The 22500-nt window shown below is 29.2% G+C and overlaps 2 protein-coding genes across 3 annotated transcripts in view; one reads left to right on the forward strand and one right to left on the reverse strand.

Annotated features, from left to right (window-relative positions):
* CaBP1 (Protein disulfide-isomerase A6 homolog CaBP1) overlaps positions 1-12679 on the reverse strand; it is a 48953-nt gene extending 36274 nt beyond the window's left edge. Inside the window, exons 1-3 of the mRNA XM_075363347.1 lie at positions 12495-12679; positions 4727-4938; positions 3405-3635 (exon numbers count right to left, since the gene is read on the reverse strand). Of these exons, the coding sequence (XP_075219462.1) occupies positions 3405-3635; positions 4727-4938; positions 12495-12516 (465 nt within the window). The 5' untranslated portion in view covers positions 12517-12679. The remainder of the gene's footprint in view (positions 1-3404; positions 3636-4726; positions 4939-12494) is intronic.
* A 351-nt stretch (positions 12680-13030) lies between these two features.
* Positions 13031-22500, forward strand: part of LOC142323562 (uncharacterized) — a 43041-nt gene continuing 33571 nt past the window's right edge. For both annotated transcript variants that reach the window (XM_075363362.1, XM_075363371.1), the window contains exons 1-2: positions 13031-13116; positions 20550-20624. In XM_075363362.1, the coding sequence (XP_075219477.1) occupies positions 13072-13116; positions 20550-20624 (120 nt within the window). In that variant the 5' untranslated portion in view covers positions 13031-13071. The remainder of the gene's footprint in view (positions 13117-20549; positions 20625-22500) is intronic.

A 22500-nucleotide genomic window follows, 5' to 3' on the forward strand; every position in this document is an offset into this window, starting at 1 on the left:
CTCCTGGTGAGTGAGAGATATTTTCGGTGAATTATTATTAAATGGATGAAAAAGCAGAACAAGTTCATGCCAAATTTTGTTTAAAAATCAGGAAATCAACTTCAGAGACTTATGAACTCTTAAAAACGGCTTTCAGGGAAAAATGTCTGAACCAGTTAAAATGTTTTTATCTGATTCAATAGATTCAAAAATGGTAGTTAATCAGTTGAAGATGACTCATAATCCAACTGGCCTTCCACTTCAAAAGCAAACAAAAACATAGTGAAAGTTCATGATTTAGTTTGTTCTGACTGTAGAGCTGGCTGATAAACTGAATTTAAATTTCTACACCATACAGTCAATTTTAACAGAGGATTTGGACATACGTCAAATGTTCAAAAAATTTCATTCCAAAATTGGTTGTCAGACCAGCAGAAACAACACCGACTTGAAGTGTCTGAAGTACTGGGCCAAAACTGACCCAGATTTGTTACATAGGGTAGGTAATTACAGGCGATGAGTCATAGGTTTATGGGTATGACCCAGAAAAAAAGACATAATCATCACAGCAGAAGTGTCCAAGATCACCGCAACTGAAAAAAGCACAATAAAGTTGGTTGAATATGAAGATAATCTTGTGGTTTTCTTCGATTTTACTGGTACAAGGCATGTTTTTTAAAGTACCATTTTGAAATTCCGCCACTGCTACGCTGCGATCTGCATTACACACATGCGCACTGTGTATCTGCATCTGTTGGCAAGCCACAGATGCTATTACAGAAATATTTGACTGTGTTTATGTTTATTTGTGCGTATTTAAAATGCCTCCGCTGATTGAGAATCCTGCCAACTGTGAAGTATATGGTACAAATCGTTTTCTTAGTACTAAAGACATGAAAGCAGCTGAAATTCATTGTCAGTATAGTGAAGTGTATGGAGAAAACATCGAGTGATGGAATGGTACGAAAATGGGTCTGAGCATTTAAAGATGGCTACCAGAATGTTCATGATAAGGAACGGAATTGATGACCTCCTTCTGTCATTACTGAAGATTTGGTACAGAAAGTTCACAAAAAGTGAGAGAGAACAGACGCTTTACGATTCCTTCGCTATCTGAAGTGTTGTCTATGAAATTGTGACCAAACGCTTAAATTAGCAACGATGGTATCAAAGCGACTGTGTTGCAGTGGTAATTAAGTCAGACGGCAGACTTCTATGACGACTGTGTTCAATAGCTGATTGCACGATATGACAGGTGCCTTAATATTGGTGGCAATTATGCATAAAAGTAGATTAAAGTACAGGCTTTCACATAAAAATAAAATTGTTAAGAATAGTGTACTTGTTTTTTTTTAATTTCAAAACTGTACTTACTTTAAAAACATGCCTCGTATCATGCACAATGAATTTGCCACTAGGGAGCATAAAATCAACCACAATATCATAAAAGTGTCCTTCAGTGTTTGTATGAAAATATACAGAAGAAAAGGCCTGCATTCTAGCAAGACAAGAATTGGGTCCTCCACCCAGACAACATATGGGCTCAACGTGCATACTCAATTATGGAATTTTTTGTCAAATTCCAAATTCCTATGCTTCCTTAACCCCTCTATTTTCCTTAAATATAGTCCCAGCCAGTTCTACCTGTTTCCTAAATTGAAATTTTCCCTTTAAGTGAATTATTCTATCACAAGTCAATTGTAACTCAAAAAGGTGAGAAATGATTTTTAACAACCAGTACTTGTGAAGTAGAAAGAATGTCATGATTCTCGCCAGCTAATAGTATTTTGATTATGTTCTTCTTCCTTTTTACAAAAAGGTTATTTCCTTATACGATCATTTATTATTGATAATTAGATTATAATTCATGCTTGTAAATTTCTTAGGCCTGTATATGTAAACTGCACAGAATAAAATCAAACATGACACTACACATAATAAATATTGACAGTAATGTCAACTCCCTCGGTAACCCTATGTCTTAGGTCCAATAAAATTTACAGTCAGGTTACAAACTCAGTTAATAGTTAATACAAATAAATCCAAATAGTAATACAATTGTATTACTTAGAACCTTAATGAAAAATTCCTAGTCTTTATTCCGAGTCTAAATAATAATACTAGTATTTAAATAACAAAATTAATAATACTTAAAAGTAATGTGTTCAAGCAAAATGCACAAGATTTATTTATTATATTATTATCTATTTTTTTACACATGTTTGTAAGCATTTTTTATTTTAATTGCTGCTTTAATTACTTCTCTATTGCAGCAGATGATTTCCTGTAATGGTTCCCATTCAGATTGATGTTATTTTTGCTAAAATTGGTACAGAAATAATTAAGTACAATATGGAAAAAAATGAAGAATGTTTAAATTATAAACAATACAATATTTTGAGTTTCTGTTGTATGAAATTCCAATTGTACAATTGAATTAATTAATATCTAACCCAGCTGCCTTAACGTGGGATCTGTAATGTAGGTAGTCTCTATAAGATTCTATCACAAAGTTTTCTCTTCTTTTTGTTTTATGACCTCCCCATTTCAAACTCCCTCAACCTATCTAATTTCTCACATCTTATTTCAGAGGCCTCTATTCTTGGTTTTGTTACATAAAACACAGTTTACACAGATATTTTCAAAAATGCATAGTTCTATCAGGATTTGATAGACTTCTTTCCTACAAAAATGCTATTGCTGTTTGTATCAGTCTACTTTTAATGTTTACCATAATTTATTCTTTACACTTTAACAAAATTCTGCAATCAATGTAATAATGAGCTCCTTTAATATTTAATGTGAAATTGAGTTACATTAAAATTTAATTCTAACCCTGAACTTTTTACTCTGGTTTTAATATTATTTATTTTCGAACTGAATCATAGTAATCCCTCTTCACAGTTTCCAAAAAACACAAAAATTCAGATACAGGACATAAAATTTACACTACCAATCTGTTTTTACGGGCTTATTTGAAAAAAAAAGTGTAAAAATGAACATTAACATTGTTCACAGTAAGTCTTGTAATAAAAACTATTCATACTAATTTTTTAAAAATTAAACATTCTGCACATTAAAAATCAAAATATGTCATAATAAAATTTACAACGTATTCATAAATCAGAGATTAATACATTTACCGATTACATAACTCACCTTTGAAGTAAAGAAATATACTTACATATACAAGAAAAGTTATAGTGAAATATTACACAAAACATTTATTTTAGGGATAAACAAAAAATGAAAACATTATACAATTTTAATTAGAAGTTGGATATTTTCTCCAAAAATGCAGTCTGAGTCGAAAAGTCTTCAATTTTATCAAGATGCAAAAAGTTTATTTAGAAATTCTGAAAAGTAGAAAAATTCACAATGGTGAAATGTTCTAAGTCTGAATAAAATAAATATAAAATACAAACCTTTGTTTTTGAATCACTGCTACGCTTTCCGCCAAGCTGAGCAGTAGCTTTGTCCTTCGCTGCTGAAATGGCAGCATCAACTAACCCTTGAGCTGTTCTTGATCCACTGTAATCTTCTGGTTTCTGCTTATTTGTACCAAATATTTTTACTGTTGGGAATCCACGGACTCCAAATCTTCCTGCTAATGACTTATGTTCATCAGCATTAACTGCACCAACTTTTATTATACCCTACACATAAATAGATATTTAAGCAAGAATGGGAATAATTTTTTTAAAAGTAATAATGCTAAACATTTTATAATGATTGATAAAGAAAATAATGTTTATGTACAGATACAGATAAAAAATGGCAAACTATAGAATAAAAGAAATTATAAGAACACAAAAACTAATTAATACAAATAATTCTTTTTTAATAACATCTACAAACTTCAATAGTCACATTTTAAAGAATAAAACAGATTTTAAAAGTCTGTACTAAAAACCAAAAATCAATAAATTTCTAATTCTTTAAATTCTGGTTTTACAAGTCGGCCCTTAATTTGACACATCAAAAATTTGAATTAAAAGAATTGTGAAGTTTTTTTTAAGACAGATATTTTGAAATCAATTTAATTTGAAAAAAAATGTTTACATTATAAATAATATCATGAGCTTATTTTAATATATAATTTTAGTTTGATATTTCTCTAAATATGCAGCATATGTCAAAAAAGTTTTCAATTTTTATACAAAAAAAAAGTACATTTTTATAAAAACAGACAAATAAATAATAACATAAATTAATTAATTAATTATACATAGTAAAAAGTATATTTTATATTCATAAATAATGGCCATAAAAATGTGACAATGTTATCATCTATTGTCAGTACATGCTTCTAATACTCTTTTTTACTCACTATTATTAAAATTTGATACAATTAAAATTACAATATAAAAACATTGAATTAAGTTCTAAATCTTAAATCAAATTGACATACCAGTTATTTTTTGCAAGAATTTTGGAAATTTTTGTCAGAAAACATAAACAAAACACATGCTGTGTTTTGTTTATGTTTTCATTAAACTTGTCCCAGTAAATTAGTTAATCTGGGATTGAAGCGCTACAAACAATACACATCACCACAGCTTATGAAATTAATTAAAGCAGTTCATCTATTTCTCACTCTCAGGTGCCTCCACCCTACTTAGCATATTACACACACACAATTCAATTTGATAATAAAAATAAAGTAGTCAGTAACATAATGTTAAATTTAAAAAACAAATTTAACTTATCATTCATTTTCATAAAAAAAAAATATATATTCAAGTACCTTCAAAGCAGTAGCACATTTAGAGTATTCTGAGACAAATTGCTGGCAGTGGCCACACCAAGGCGCATAGAACTCAACCACCCATATATGATCACTCTGTGTTACTAATCTGTCAAAGTTGGCTTCATTCAAATCAGTAACATCTGAACTAGAGGGATACAAAGCATCAACATAGCTGCTAGCAATGAAGTGCAAAACTAGAAATGCTGATACTGCAAAGAAAAATCACAAAAAAATTATCAAAATAATCACTCCCACGCATAAAATTTATAAAACTTTTCCCTATCAGGTGGAATAATTAAAAAAATAACCAAACAAAAAGCCTTACATTTTCTATTATTAATTCATCTTTTAATACAACTCAATACATACTTGTGTGACTATCTTGTTAATAAACAAACCATATCTACAATATAAAAAGTCCTAACTGTGGTGAATGGTAAGAAAATCTGGGTGTGGATGGGGAGGGGAGAGAAAGACGTACACAACTACAAACAAAATCTAATTATACTAATTAAAGCAATCAAGAAACTTGATTATAAAAAAATAAAAATAAAAATTGCCAGAAAACCCCAAAATCAGAAATCATACAAAATTTCCTTCTTACTCTGAAATATTTTATTTAATACAGTAAGTGAATTTACAATTTGGTTAGATAAAATTATCTACATTCAAATAAAACACAAGTTTTCTGCAGTGAATTTTTTTACTCCCTTGTATGAAGTAAAGGAAGTACTGTAATAGTGAAAAATTTCAGTTTTCAGATTACAATGGAAATATCCATTTTAAAACGGAAATCCAAAAAAAATTGTATTTTGGACTTCTTAACTGCAGTAATAAGCCCAGCCCTCACTGAAAGCGTTTTAACAATATATCATAAGTGGTACTTATTTTCACTGGTTCCAGAGTTACAGCCAAATGAAATTTTAGTTAATGAAATATTAGGATCAATAAGGGAACATTGGTTAAAATCAGACTTCATCTTTTTTAAATTTTTTTTAAAATTAAAAATATTGATTTATTAATAATTATTAACCCGTGATTGTAAAAATATTTTACAATAAATAATTCAGTAACAGTTATTAGTGGAACAAAATTTTATGTACTTTTAAAAGTGTATATGTAACTTAATAGGCATTATTACATATGTGTATATGCAACAGATTTGGTAAACATCTGATTATTAAAATCTGATTAATTGAAATTATAATTTAGAATCATTGTTATTGGATTTTCTAGTTTAATTCTAATTATTCTGGAATTCCTGTTTAATTTCATCTACATTAAAGTTAACTACAGAGTGGCTGAATAATAGACCCTCAAAGAACAACATATAAACTGAGGCATACATGCCCGATCTTTAATAAATTGCAACAAATTGTTATCTTTTCAGTAATGTTACTGTTCATTACTCTTCTGATATTGTCGGACAATATTCTCCCTAAGTCAGAGTTGATCATCATTTCTTTTATTTGTTTTTTGTTGCCAATCATTTAATGCTTTGGTCTCGTAATTCTTCTGACCTTAATTTGTGTACATGTTCTCCAGTTTTCAAATTTTCTCTCTTTATGATATTCATCATCCTCTTTTAATCTTTTTATTTCCTTGGTCTAACATTTTCTTTCTCATTATGTTTATCATCTAACTGTTTTTATTCTTTCTTTGGTTTTAAAATTTTCTTACTCTTTATATTTTCATTTTTCTCTTAATTTTTTTGTTCTTCTGTTGTTCTTACCACTTTCTTCCTCTTCATAATCTTCTTCTAGTTGTTTTTTTGAGATTTTTTTTTCATGTTATCTTTCTTTTCCCTGTATGACTTTTATCATTTATACTTTAAACATTATTCTTTTTCATTTTTGATTATTCACCAAATAATTCAATAATAACTGAATATTAAAGCTATTTACTATACAATAGTAAATAGTATACAGGAGTCCCCAAGTTATTAATACAGAAGTTGAATTATTATTAAGTTTTATTTATATGACACAGCAGAAATCTGAAATTAATCAGCAACTCATGAAGGTACGAATAATACTGATTTAGTCACACAAGTAATAAAGGGACACTTTTAATCTATCCTAATATTCTCACATAAGATTGTTGAATTAATAATTGTATAAATATTTGTTGTTAATGAAAACTAATATTTCAGCAATTGTATAACTGTCCACTTTATAAAAATTGGAGGATCGTATCTCACTTTCAAATGAAATAAGATTAAATGAAGTGCAGCAAAAAATGTGTATTTGTAATTTAATAGGCATACAAGGAAGTCATGTGGTATCCACATCACATTTTTCCATTAGCTGTACCAAACCACACGTACTTAACAAGCTCATGAAGCTGAAACACCTTTTTTTATAGTCTAAAATCCAATGAAGTACAATTCTCTAAAAACATTTTGTAAGAAGTTCGGCCATAATATTTTTTACTACATTAAAACACTTTCAGTTTAATATGCACTTGGTCATGACATGGCAGCAATCAATTTTATTTTATGTTATGGGTTATTAAAAACAAAACAACTACAGAATGTTAAGCAAAGGCATATGAATGTCTGGGAAGAATACACTTCTACTCAAGCATTCAGTACAATTCATAATGGTATGGAACTGTTAAACATGTAATCTGTTTAATGGTATTAATATTTTTAATGACCTGTAATAAACAATGCTGAATCAATTAACACAATAAAACTGTAATAAGATTATCTTCATTACAAAAACCCATCATCAAATAAATATATATAAACAATAAACGTAAAATGTAATGGTGAAATAATCATATTAAAATTAAAATGTCTTGAAAGCACAAATTGTGCTTTGAGAAAAGTTGCTATTATTTGGATTAAGTTGTTCCAAGTCAGGTCCCCCAGCAAAGATTCACTTACAGTAGCTTAAGATATAGATAATTACCTTACATCAGATGAAAATGAATTTAGATGGTACTATTTATTCATCTTTGAATATAAAAAAAATTTTACTGAGAAATTTTTATAAAATTTTACTGAGAAAACTGCAAAGGGAGTGTGATAAAGAACTAATGAATAGTTAAATATTTATTTATTTAAGTAAAAGCAAAAGTGAAATGAGGTCCTACTGAAATTTTTAGGACGTTAATTAAGGGGCAAAATTAGTGACTTCTTATAGTCTTTGACCTGAAAATTGAATAAAATATGTTCCAGAACCATACCTGCAGTATTTTTTTTTCAGAAATCTGGGGTGAAAATCAATAAATTGGAGTAAAAAAAAACTTTTTTTATGGTTGGTGTGCAGTAACTTAGTTAAATGGTTAGCAAACATATGAAACTTTTAAACAAAACTTTTGGAGAATTTAATGTTGAACAAAATGGTCAAATATAAATAGAATAAAGCAAAGAAAAGTTAAAAAAAATCTGAATTTTAGTTAGAAACACTACATTAACACATCTGTCAGAGAAATTATTTCAAAGTTGGCAATAAAATAACAAAAGCTGACCAACAATGCACTACACTGTCTTAGTGTTTAAATCTTTCTGTAAGATATATTTTAAGTATACTGGGAACCGTGCTGTTGCGCGAAGGTTTTCTTGAATTTTAGTTTGAATGTGATTAGTTTGCCACTGAAGTAATGCCATATTTATTTTAAACAGAGGAATACATTAATATAGTATTTATTTTGAGTGTGTGTAATGGTAATGCTACAGCTGCTACAGTAGAATATGAATATAAGAAATACTAAATAGAATACACATATAAGACGAATTGCCGCAAGTGCTTGAAGTTGTTCCTGTAGCACTAAGACATAATATATACTTCCAGCACAAAAGCACACCTCCCCACTTCTCCTGTGTCTTTTCCACTCACTTATAAATCACCATTTCCCTGAGAAATGAATTGCTCTGGAGGGCCCACATTCCTGGCCACCAAGATCACCAGATCTAACAACTTTAGATTTTTTCATCTTAGCTTTCCTTTTCGGTTTAGCCTCTGGAACCACCGTAAGGTATTACTTCAGAGGATGATATGTATGAATGTACATAAAGTTTATAGTCTTGTACAGTCTCAGATCAACTATTCCTGAGATGTATGATTAACTGAAAACCAACCACCAAAGAACATCAGTATCAACCATCTAGTATTCAAATCTGTATAAAAGTAACTGCTGTTGCTAGGATTTGAACCTTAGAACTCTCGACTTTGAATTCAGTTGATTTGTGATGATGAGTTCATCACTAGACCAAACTAGTGGGTTAGATTTTTGCATCTGAGCATGGACGAAAAATGATGTATACAACACAAAAATACATTCTCCTGAATAATTAACTGTCTACATTATATAGACATAGATGTGGTTGAGCAACTTAAGGGCAGCCCTGAAGAACTAAAAGCAGTATAGAAGTGTGAAATGTGTTGAAAATGGCAGGCTCATTTTTGAACATTTATAATAAAATGGTATGTATAATGCACTTTGGACTACTGTAATGTTACTAAATAAAATTCAAATGTTTTTAAGTTTTCTTTGTTTTATTCAATTTATCTAACACTATTTTGTTCAGAATTAACTTCTCTTCAAGTATCTTTAAAACTTTTATGTTTTTATTACCAAATTAACAAAGTTATTGTACAACAAACATAAAAAACAGGGTTTTTAACCCCCAATTTATTGGTTTTCATCCCTGATTTTTCAAATACTGCAGGTATCGTTCTGGAACCTACTTTATTCGATTTTTGGGTCAAAAACCAAAAGAAATCACTAATTCTGCCCCTTAGTTAACATCCTAAAAATTTCAGTAAGACCTCTTTTTACCAGGGTAGCAGAAATCAGGGCAAAATCTTTCACTAGCTATAACTCACAAACAAACCATTTTAGGACATATGCTTATATGAACTTCATCCATTATTTTCATGAATATAGGTTACGAAAATCCCAGGAAAACTTTGTGATGACCTGTGTGTATGTGTATTATATATATATATATATATATATATAATACACTACACAAAGTAATTAGTAAATATGTACTGCAGGGTATTAAATGCCTAAACTACTAAATCAATTGCTTCAGAACTATACTTGCTTTTGTGGATGTGGTAAGCAAAATCACAATGTACAAGTAGTGAAAATTTAATTTAGTTAATATCTATAAAACATTTTTATTTAATGTAATTCAGTTTCCAGTGTTAAGTTTTCAAATTAAAAATAAAACTGCTATACCAAATGTATTAAATAATCAATATTTATTTTTCAATTAACATTTTAGCATGGTCACTTGCCTCATAGTGAGCAGTAATACACAAATGCACCTGGCATTGGTCATTTATCTTAAGTTTTCATCTTTATTTACAGACCAACCAGAGTAACAAATCAACATTTTTGAGCGGCAATACAAAATACACACTATTTAAAGTTATTCAACATCTTAAATGGCTCTTTTTCAAATTACTTGGAAATTCTTCTTCAAAGGACCTATATATTGGAGAGCTAATTATCAAGTTCCTTTTTTTAGTGTTATTACTGGTATATATGTCTTTCGGTTAGAAAACCCCTTTAATATATAAGCCTTTTTTCACAAACGGCGAGTAACTGAAAGAAAATTACACAAAAAATTCCTTATCAAAGTTATTACTGAAAAAATACTATTAAAAATAAAGACAATTAATATATCATTCTATTATTTTAAAGTAACTAACTTATGTTAATTGTGAGAGGTGTAAAATAGACTACTTAATTTGGAAATAATACAGATTTATAATCAATTGCTAAGCACTATAAATCCCAAAAACCACCTGATTTACTTCAATGGTTACTAAAGTAACCATTGATAAGGCAGTCATTGGTTACAAGCATTGACATTTGTTTCAAGTTGTATGTAATGTATCTGTTGTAAACACAATAATTAATTTTTTTGCTAAAGTGCAGAGACATTGGTAAATATGGGTGGGTTTCACAATATGATTACAGTGAAATTATTTTAAATTACATAAAGGCCTGCCTCAAGTTTAATTAAAATCTTAGGTAAAGCCACATAACCCAATTATTCCAAATGTTATATTGTAGTGAAATCACTTTTATGACTATTAATTACACGTTTACTGTCAGATTTAAAAAAAATATTTTATTTTGAAGATGAGGACAGTATAACCATTTATTTGCAACTTTTGATTTTTAAGGGTACACTAATTTTCTAATGACTATGTTGACCCTATCTTGGCTCTAAACAACATCATATATTTCAATTTCCATCAAAATTAGAGGCAAAGCACTACGATCCACACCAGATATTTTTCAATATAAAATTTTACAAACTTTAAGAAAAACACCTGAGTGAAATGTCAATGATGCAGACAATCAATGTTTCAATAATACTACCCTTCAAAAACTTTTTTTTGAAAGTTTCCTTCACTTCACCAGTCAACTCTTACTAATTTGGGGTTTAGAAAAGCAAATATGACAAATAAAAATTTTTATTTGCTCTAGTTTCTATGACACACAAAAGTGGAAGTATTTTATTTCAACGGATTAAGAAAAAAATGTTTTAATTACATATACCAACAACATAGAAAGTTCATTTGACATTCTTTTAATGAATCTACGAGTTCTTAATTGATGGAAGAATACCTGGCAGTTGGTTGGGTCTGAAGAGAATCAATCATGTGGTGGCTTCATGAGATTGTTGTCTTCTGACTTTCCTTGTGCGAGTTCCAGAGCTTCATTGCCCTGATATCTTTGTTCCATTACAGAAATTGATTGAATATTTCTCCATGTTCACCACTGACAATTCCACAACTAGAAGGGAAACTGTCCAGGAGAAGATTCCTACAAACCTATTTGTTTATGCCAATGATGTACATATCAGCAAACATGATATTGATAATGATGTTTTTATATCACAGAAAAATTGACTAGATAATGAAAATTACTATTTAAGTAATTAAAAAAGATTTTTTTATAAATTATTTATTGATGGAATAAATAATTAATATTCTACCAATTTTATTTAATTCTATTAAAAAAATATATATATTACAATGAAGTCTTACTGAATGAAATAAGGTCTTGCAACCACTGTGAATTCCCACACACATTTTTATCATAAATTTGTGGGTAAAGTAAGAATAATAATGAAATTTATGTCTCTTTTTTTCAACAAGCCAAGCTTAGGCAGTAGTAGCAAACACCACAGTGACATGGGCAAATGTTTTTGCATTAATATGCTAAAAAAGTTGAATTACAGTTGACACAAATTTATTTTTCTAAAAATGTGTAAGTTAAGATAAAATCAATTCAAATAAGAATGGTGTTTGTTTTTAAAGAATAATTGAAGTACATATTCTTTTAGTATTAGAGATAATTTGTATTTGTATAAACAAAGTGATGCTGGCAACATTTTATATTCATTTTTAATATTTAAAAACAAATGAGTATATTACTAAAAATATTCTAAGATAATTTTAAATGAAAACAACTCATTGGTACGAACAGTGCATTAATAAATATATTCAACTTTGGGCGAAAAGCTTAAAACCGGTAGCATGCATGGTGAATAACCGACTGACGTTAGTGCCTAAAAATCAGTTATCACAAATGATAACTGGTAGTATATTGGCAAGATGGTTAATTTTAAATTGTGCTTAACAATCACGCCTATTCACGCTATCAGTTGCACGCTTATTCACTAAGCTAATAAACTTAAGTCATACATTTTCTAACAATAGAAATACTTAAATTAACATAATTGTTAACCTCAAATGTAGCAAGCGAAATGGCATTTATGTATACTTACACTGCAAGCAACGTAAAATCATTTTCTATCTTTAGCAAATAAACAATATCTATGCAACCTGATCAGCGCAATTAAAACATAAACTGCTAGTTTTAGCAAGCAGCTAATAACATCTAAACAACAAGTTTACAATCAACACATTTTAATTTCGTGGTGATCTTTCATTGGCCTCTTTACACATGTAGGTTTACTTCTTTGTTCAGTGCAATTCTCTTTGGAAAAAGTAAATAAAAAGATAAAAATAAAAACTGAAGTCCGAATTTTTGTGGAAGACCTTTTTAAAAACTTTCAAGATATTTTGGTTCTTAAGAAAAGAAATTTTTTAAATTACAATGTCAAGTTGCTTTTGTTTTTCTTTTTGTACATTAAGTACATATTGAGTACCATTTAAAAACTTCTTATACATTTAGACTTGAGAAAATTATTTACTTACTAATTCCATGTACTAAGCATTTAAAAATTTTCTCCATTAGAATTCTTAAAAGAACACTAACTGTGCTATATTTATCAATTGCTAAAAAGGCGGGAGACTTCAGTAGGCCAAAGCTATTTTGACTTAATTCATAACCTTTCTTGAATGAAATTTTTCTTGCACATTACGAAAGTGAATTTAATAATTAAGGTAATCTGTAAATGACTGTTTAACTCATTCAATCTATCATTATTTTAATTTATTTTTATTTCTATTTTACCTTTTGATAATTGTTTCTATATTTCTTTAGTTTAATTTTATGTTTTGCGTGGCGAGTGTTTAATAAGATATTTAAAATTAGTGGATAATGTTTTCAGAATTTGTTCTAACTTAACACTTAAATTTATTTTCAGTTACTAAATTTGTAGTAACTATAATTACAGAAACGTACACGGTGTTATTGTTTTAATGTGAATTTTTTTGTTTATGCGACACCAAAAATCGGCTGAAATGTATCATTCAACATAAAAATAACAAGTTAAACAGTTAATATGTAAAAATCTTAGGTGTGTATAAAAGAGTAATAGCATGATTGGGTTAGTACATATGTTAGAACTGAATTTTCACTCAACTTACACAAATAATATCATTTGAAAAAATTCCAATAAATTCAAAACCAAATGCAGTCACACACCTAGTTTACTTAAAAGCTAACAAAGAAAATTAGGTACTTACGTATTAACGCCACCGTAGCTACAGATTTATTTAAAATAAAGTAGTCAATTGGATTTCTGTGGAAAATGGGCCGATAAAGAGTTTAACATAGATTCAAAACAGTCTCTTTATTAATTTTAATAAATGGTTTATTTATTTATTTTATAAATATAACTTAACCTACGCTCGCTTACCTTGACTAATTAACAGGAGTGTTTTGATTATTTAAATAATAAATAATTGCAATAATTAATGAATTTATTAAATAAATACTCAAAAACTTACGGTGTTAATTAGTCAAGGTTAGCAAGCGTAGATTAAGTTTGGTTAAATTATATTTATAAATATAAATAACCATTTATTAAAATTAATAAAGAGACTGTTCATTTTCCAGCGAAATCCGATTGACTACTTTGTTTTTAAATAAAGCTGTAGCTGCGGTGGCATTAATACGTAAGTACCGAAAATTATATTAATAATTAACACACATATGATAAAGCAACACTTCATGTAATTTTATTATTTAACAAAATCATAATGAACTAAATCTAATCTCGCACCAACATTTCAAACAGAAATTAAACCAGCAAACAGATGTTTATTTCAAAAATAAATCTCTTAGTACTTACAATAAAGAACAACTACAAATCTAATTCTTCAATTTGACCTATTGTCAACCAGACAGACAATGCTGTTTCTGCAAAAAAAAACACTATGTGAGTACAGTCGTTTAATTGGATTTGAAATGGCTGAAACAAAATAACCCAGTAAAACGTATTGACAAAATTAAGGATGTGGGTTCATCGCCCTTACATGCATCCTGTACATCAGTACAAGAAACTACTTACATATATGAGCAACTAAAACAGCGACGCATCACCAGAACACATATTCTATATCATCCCCATAACATTAATAAAAACTATAAAAAGATGAAATTACTGCATAAAAAACAAATATTACACTCAATCATGCTTACCACAGATACACTGATGCCTGGATTTAGATTCCAGTTCCCTGGTTAAAATATATTTACGTCATTTTAGAAACATGTATACTCAGAGAAAAACACAGGTAAAATAATAGTATTTTATGTGTACAGACTGGTTATGTTTAAAATAACATTTTTACATGAAAGAAATATAAAAACATGTTGCACATTCATCAATGAGTAATGCTTCAATATCCATTTCACTGCAGTTCATGAACACAACATTCAACTTTCTTAAACCCACTACATTAAAATTTTCAGAAAATCCCCCACAACTGATATTTTTCCATAATTAATCAAGTTACCCAAAGCACCACTAATTTACTCTTTAGAATACATATTTTGTTGTCTAATATGTACATCTTACCTGTAAACAATTGCAGCAGTTTTCTGAGTTTAACTGTTTCTTACCTTGGACATTGAGCCTTAATGCTTCTTCCATCGCTCTTTTATTTCATATATGATATATGACTCCTTCCTTTTCTTTTTTCCATTTCACAAGCCAATGAGATTAATTTTCTCTATTTTGTGAACTGAAATTAAAATGAAAACTAATATTCGATTCTTCATAACTTTTTGTCATTATGCATTAAATTTTTTTCACAATATAACATTTTAACCAGAAAATATCAACTTAATCAGTTGAATAATAAAGAAAATTTAATTTGGTTGATTTAAAATTCTATGTATGCAACTTTGTAGCACATGAAAAAGGGAGCAGCCTTTGGCTGAGGTATGTGTTGGTGTTTCATGGGATCAAAACTTTATTAAATATTTTCAGAAATTGGTCAGCTTCAATTTATATCATGCACACACACACACACACACACACACACACACACACAGTTATATACTTTGTATTTTTTCAGCATTTTTTTTTTTTACAAGAAACTACTGATACTCCAGTCAGTAAAATTTGACAATATCTATTCAAAATTTGTTTTCTTTTTCGTAAAAAATGAGTATATGTTTTTTATTTTATTTTAATTACAACTCTTAATATTCCTATTTATAGATAAGTTAGCAAAAACAAAAATAAAATATTGGTACAATTTAATTAATTAACCTAAAACACTAATAATAAAATATAAACAAGAACATAACAAATTGCAATGCCCACCTAAGTGAAGGACTTGTGTGTGGGCTATTTCCTATATACAAATTAGAAAATAAATTGTTTTTTTTAATTAAACATTTTAGAAAGTAGTAAAAGTAAAATAGTTAAACTAAATGACAAATATATTAAAATATATTTTTCAAACATCAATCAAATACAAACTATCATTTTATAATAATGAATAATCAAGATCGAGTATATAAATAAAAAAATTATAAGTAATAAAATATGTAAAGGATGAGTGAATAAAGTATATAATATATTTAAGTAAAAAGTAATTTAAGTTTACAAATCAATTTAAGTAAACTAATATATTTAAGACATATTAAGAAACCAAGCAAAATAAACAGAGAAACTGTTCGGAAGTAATCAGTTAACTTCCCAAATATTTTTGTTTGAGTTGAGAACAAAATTCTCTCGTGTTCTATTTCCAAGCCACAATTTCATACATTTTTTGAAGACATAATATTTAGAACAAGATCTTAGATAGGCAGGAAGAAATTTGATGAATTTGCTAAAGATATAGTAAGCACGTCGCTTACCAGTTCTCTTATGCCAGAAAGTTGATGTAGTCCTATTTCTGAGGTTATATGATTTATGACCTTTCTTTTTACAAAAGAAAGTTAAAATATTATAAATATACAACTGTCTACAGTTGAAAAATTTCAAGTCACTATAGGTGAGGTGTGTAGAGTATGTGTAGGGCTTCTGTAGGATAACCCTTAGAGCATATTTTTGGGCTATTTGAATTTGACTTCGTGACTTCCAGACTTCCACCCCATCCCGCAATACCATAACGTATTAAGAACTGAGTTACATCGTCAAAAACGCTAATTACATCTTTTGTTGGTAAAATAATTTTTAACCTATGATATATGTAAAAACATGTTCATAATTTGTTAAAAAAAGATTACATGCACGGGGAGCCCAAGATAAGTTTTCAACATTAATGCCCAGATATTTAGTACTATTAACTTTTTTTATTTTTGCATTAGAACATGGAATATATTGACATCGGTTTAATTGTTTATGCAGACAAATGTGAAGATCAGGAGGAGGCTGGGAGTGGGAATTAGATGAAAGAGTTATGTAAAGAGTTTTGGTTATGTTTAAAGTTAGAACATCGTTATTAAGCCAAAAACAGATGTTTGCAAAACCTTCATTTGCAAGTTTGGAGGTTTCCATCCATGAAGTACTGGTAAAAACAAGCACACTGTCATCAGCATATGAAATTAGACTCATGTTATCCATTTTGAGGTAACATAGATCATTAATATAGAAAAGGAATAAAATAGGCCCCAGAACAGTCCCATATGGGATACCAATATTGACATTGGACAAGATACTTCTATTATTTACTATTTTTGTGCACTGTGTTCTCCCAGAAAAGTAACTCTCAAAGAGTGTCAGCACTCCACAACGTGCAATTTATCAAGCAAAATATGTTGAACCGTATCAAAAGCCTTCTTTCTTCATCTTCCTGAGCAGGAATATGACCTTATGGGTTTCATATCTCAAGATTTTATTTAAAGAGTAAATAAAACTTTTTATTTAATTGAATGTCTCATAAATAGTTAAGATATTTCTGATGATGTTTAGTTTTATTCAGATCCCCATAAAGCGGTGGGGACAAAAAACTTTTTCTTTTTTGGCTTTCTAGATTCTAGGTCACATTTGTGTACTAATAGGATGATCCTATTGCATTACTATCAGTATATACTTGGGCAATTTCATTCATAGGTGGGGGGGATTATAAGCCTATTTTTGCTTCTTTTTTGTCAGTTATTGTTTTTAATATCTTTAAACTGATTTTTATGAACTTTTTATAATGACTTAAGAATATGTTGATTGATGGAGTTTAATTTCGGTTGCAATCTATCAAGGTAGTGGAGATATATGCTCATAATTGGTCCAGTATCTCAGAATTTTACTCAAAGAGAAGGATAATTTTTTTATGTAATTTCTTACTTGCTTACTTACATAGTTTAATGTTCCACTTAAGTTTCCAAGTGTTAATAGTTTGTCAAGGATGAAGCTCATGGTAACGTAATTTGTTGTCCTTTTTTTAATAATTATTGAATAAATAATTAATTTATTTTTAAAATAATTATTGAAATAAAAATTGTATAATTATTTAAATATGTACTGTGATACATTAATATTTTATAATATTGAATTAATATTAGGATAAAATAAAAAGAACCTGTCAGACTTCAGTGTCAGTCCTGATATCTTTTATTTGATTTTGCACCAGCAGTTGTCTATTTCCTCTCTTTTTTTGGGGACAGTGGTCTTATGGCTTATGACACAAACATTTTACATAGACTAATGGCTGTCTCCAGAGATTAATCACCTATCAACAATATGCTATGTAAAATACAAAATGAAATATGAAGCAACAGAAACTACATCATCCAATAGTTACACAAAACTTACAACATTTTCAGGAGAAAAGGTTGGTGTGTCATTTTCAAAACAATAAACAAAAATTTGACAAAAACAGCATAATAATATCAACATGTTTGAATATACTATTAGATTGCAACATGCTTGAATATACTGTTAGATTACTTAGAAAGGAGTTATATCTACTTTGTAATGGTACTTTGAGTACATTAACCTCGAGTCCTGTGCAAGAAAAGTTCTATTATTTTGAAATGTTATCAGTATTTATTCATTTTTATTTTTATCCGTGCTTAATTTATATTTTTAGTTTTTATAGGTATGCAGGTAGTTTGTAAATGTATAAATGTGTAATATTTCATTGTGGAATGTTTAACCAGTAGGGAAATATTCTTATTATGAGGTGTTCAAATTAAAAGAGGCCTCCAGTAGTTTATACTAAATGCATACAGTGGTGTGAGATGGGTAAAATAATGTGGAAGATGTTGGTATGATTGGAGCTGAAATCAGAAGGACTGTTTATTGCCTGCACATTTGAGTATTGCCGGTCTGTGTCAAGCATTGGCTTCTGAACATGGTTTCGTAATTGTGTGTTTGTTAAATTGTGGTTAATTGAAGAACATATATTCATGATGGAAACTTATTTAGACAAAATCTCATTGTGCAGCAGCAAACGTTCAGAGAAAAATTTGAAAAGGAAGCACCAGCGAAAAGTGTTTTTTTGGAAATTGGTTAAAAAATTTTGTGAAACAAGTTTGGTATTAGACCAGAAATGTGCCCGATGTAGATGGGTTTTAACAGAACAGGTTGTACAGGACATTAAAGTGGCAGTTACAAAATCTTATAAATCTTTGCAGAAACTAAGACAGGAAAAGAACATTTCACTAGGTTTAGTCCAACTGCAGCGAAAAGAATGCTGAAATGTGATTCTTATCAAGAATGCAGGTTTTCTTTGAGATAACTAATGCGGATTATGCTAAAAGGGTTCACTACTATCAATGATTCAAGAGCTACATTACAGGTAGTATTGGCATTTTAGATCAAGTGTTTTTCACAGATAAAGTGTGGTTTCACCTTGGTGGGTATGTAAATAGTTAGAACTACCGGAACTGGGGTACTGAAAATCCACACCATTTTCTTTGAATTTTCCCTACACTCACAAAAAACAGGCATATAGTGTACGGTCTCAAGGGAACGAATAAGAGGACCCTTGTTTTTTTGAAAAAACTGTGGATGCTGCCGTCTACCAAGAAATTATCCAACTGGACAGTGCCTTTTGCCTCACAGTTTGCTCTGCTATGGAGATGCTACAGGATTTTTTTGGTGGAAGAATCATTTCTAAAGAATTGTGACCAACAAGATCCCTTGAATATTTTCAGGGGAATATTTTCTGATTAGTCCAGACTTCTTTCTGCGGGGTTACTTAAATAAATTGTTGACAGGTGCAATCTGCACATCCAGCAAGGTGGGAGGACATTACCAATGCCAGCCAGGAAATAAATAGGATACAGCTAACAAGAGTAGCCAGGAATATTGTCAAAAGTGTTGACAAATGCATATGAGTAGAAGTAGACAGATATCATTTTCAACACCTATGAATTATTATGTGTTTGCCAATAAACTATTATTTATAGATTAAAATAAGTGATGGGATCTCTTTTAAGTTGAACACCCTGTTTAATAACAGATTATAATTGTAAGCACTTTTTGAGGGACACTGTAAATAAAGATACTTGAACGACTGATAAAGGTGGTACTTATTCTATGTCGTCTTCTTTTCTTTTTTATTTTTAAATAAGCAGAACTGAACAATAATATCTGTTTCATATAAACAATAACCTTAAACGCAACAATCGTATAAGATTCCCAATCTTTAAAAACATCAGTGTCATAAAATAGGCTTTGCAGAAACCAATTTATTAAAATTTTAAGATAGTTTATGGGGTTTTCTGTAGTGCGTGATGTTTAGGCATTGTAAAGCTTTAGATTCATATTCCAAAAAGGACTTTTTAACTTTCCTTCTTTGAAATAGTTAACTGTTGTTTTATATACTATATTTAATAATGAATGACACTAACAGATATTTGCACATTATCCATAACATATTTAACTTGCTTTGGTACATATATGCAACATTCATTATTTTGTTAATTATAAAGAGTGGTTGGTGATGCTCCTACTACCCTACTGATGTTAGATTCAGTGAAAATATCACTGATTTTTATCCTCAGTAAAACCAAGGGCATTTGCCAGCAAACCCAAAAATAGTGACAAAAACCAATCTTAAAATGTTAAATAAAACAATTCCTGTTTGGTTTTTATTAATTTTTGCATTTTTTATAATTAAGTCTCTGTTTTTATTTATTCTTGGTAGTAGCTGAAAATTTATTTGTTAGTAATTGAGTTTTTCTATTTTAGAAGATGGATGAAAATTTGGGATTGTTGATAACAGATAAGAGGGATATTGTAACAGCTGTTAAAATTATATCAGAGGTATTTATGTTTTATAGAATAGAACGTTTTATTTTTACAATTAATTCATCTACATGTTGTATAACAAGGATACAGTAATGTACAATCACATCATATTCTACTATTTTTATTTCCTTTAGTAAAAAAAAGGAAAAATACTTTGTTTGTGTGATTCATATAAATGAAAAAAAAAAATTATTTTAAACAAGTTTTTTTTTTATATAACTATTTCTTAAAAGAACTGTTCAAAGAATTAACAAACATCAATATTTTTCTGTGGTTTTAATTTGTCAAATTAAAAATTAATATAGTGGAATACCTTTCAATCAAGTCATAAGTCATGATGATAGGTTTTTTTTTTAGTCTAACTTGAAATTTACATCAATTAATTTAGTTAAGGTAGAATTAAAAGATGTTACTTTTCAGTTAGTAATGAAGAAACTTGACACAGAGCTACCATAATATTGGTTGCATTTCCTTGCAAATACTGACATTTATTAATGACTGTAACAGCTGATGGAGCTTAATATTGTAATAATAACAATAAAATAATAAATTGTATACTTCTTAGCTTATATCTATTGCTATAAGCATAGTTGAAGAAAAGGTCATAGTAGAATCCTTCATGAGAAAAAGGTGTTAAATAACCAGAAGAATACATTGAGGAATTGTATAATGAAGTGATGAACTACATTTGAAAGTCTTATTGATGGAAGAACTGAAGAAGTACTCAAGATTGTGATTTCCTGAGATTGAGATAAATCATTATGTAATAATGGCAGGGACTAGGATATAGACATCTCAAGAAGTTAGCTGACTGAGTTAGTCCTGTTTACTTTATTGCACGCAGACTTTGCCACATATTTTTTCCTTACCCATCCCGGGTTATACATGATAGATGTTTTAATCTCTAGAAGTAACAATCTTCATGAAACATTTCTGTGACTTCAGAATGTTGAATGCTTGTGAATTCCTTTACTCTCAGAAATAATTGTTTTTTTTTTATTCATAATTCTTAAGCAAGCCAAGTAGAATAAGAAGAAGGTCCTTATAATAAGAATAAGAAGAAGGTAGAATATGTCCTTTTTTATCTGATGAAAAAAGGCAATTATCATTCATGAAAAAGTTTGCTCTTGTACAGTACCTTTGCAGATGTAATGATTTTCTATCAGTTCATTTATTTATCTTATTCCTTTCATGGTATAGGCGGCGTTCCTGCCTATTCCAAACTCCAAAAAACTGCTCTGTATTTCCTAGGACATCCCAGAGATCTCACTGCACTCTAACTGGTACATAGATTAACACTTGCTTCAGCAACCTATCTTCTCCATTCTGTCAAGATGCTGTCACTATCTCTTACAGTATTCTGTATTTTTACCTTTTTATTAACGAAAATTTCGGGCGATGATAACGCACAGGCATTTTTCACCCCCAAACAAAAAAAAATCTAATTTTTTCTGTCTGAAAAAGATTCCCAATTCACTCTTATTTCAGTATTCCTTATTTGATCTATTTTACACCCATGGTACGATGTTGGAACTTCACCTCTGTCAATCGGATTTTATCACAGTCTCTCTTTGACATGACCCATGTCTAAAAAGTTTAAAGAGCCTTCTCTGCAAATGATAGTTATTATTCTATAACACAATTATATCATCTGCAAACAGCCAACAGTATTATGATTGTTTAATTTTATTCCTAATCCCACTTGTTCCTTCCAATTTCTGATTACATCATTTATAAATTAAAAAGAGTGGATGAAAGGTTGCACCCTTGTCAGACACGACAATTGAACTAAAATTTCCTCAGATATTTTACAACCTGTTTCAGTAATTATTTTCGCCCCCTCGTAAACACTCCTAACCGTATGTGTTAGATGTTGCGGATACTCATCCTT

Source organism: Lycorma delicatula, chromosome 1 (genome assembly GCF_047948215.1).
Source record: "Lycorma delicatula isolate Av1 chromosome 1, ASM4794821v1, whole genome shotgun sequence".
In the NCBI taxonomy this organism is placed as follows: domain Eukaryota; kingdom Metazoa; phylum Arthropoda; class Insecta; order Hemiptera; family Fulgoridae; genus Lycorma; species Lycorma delicatula.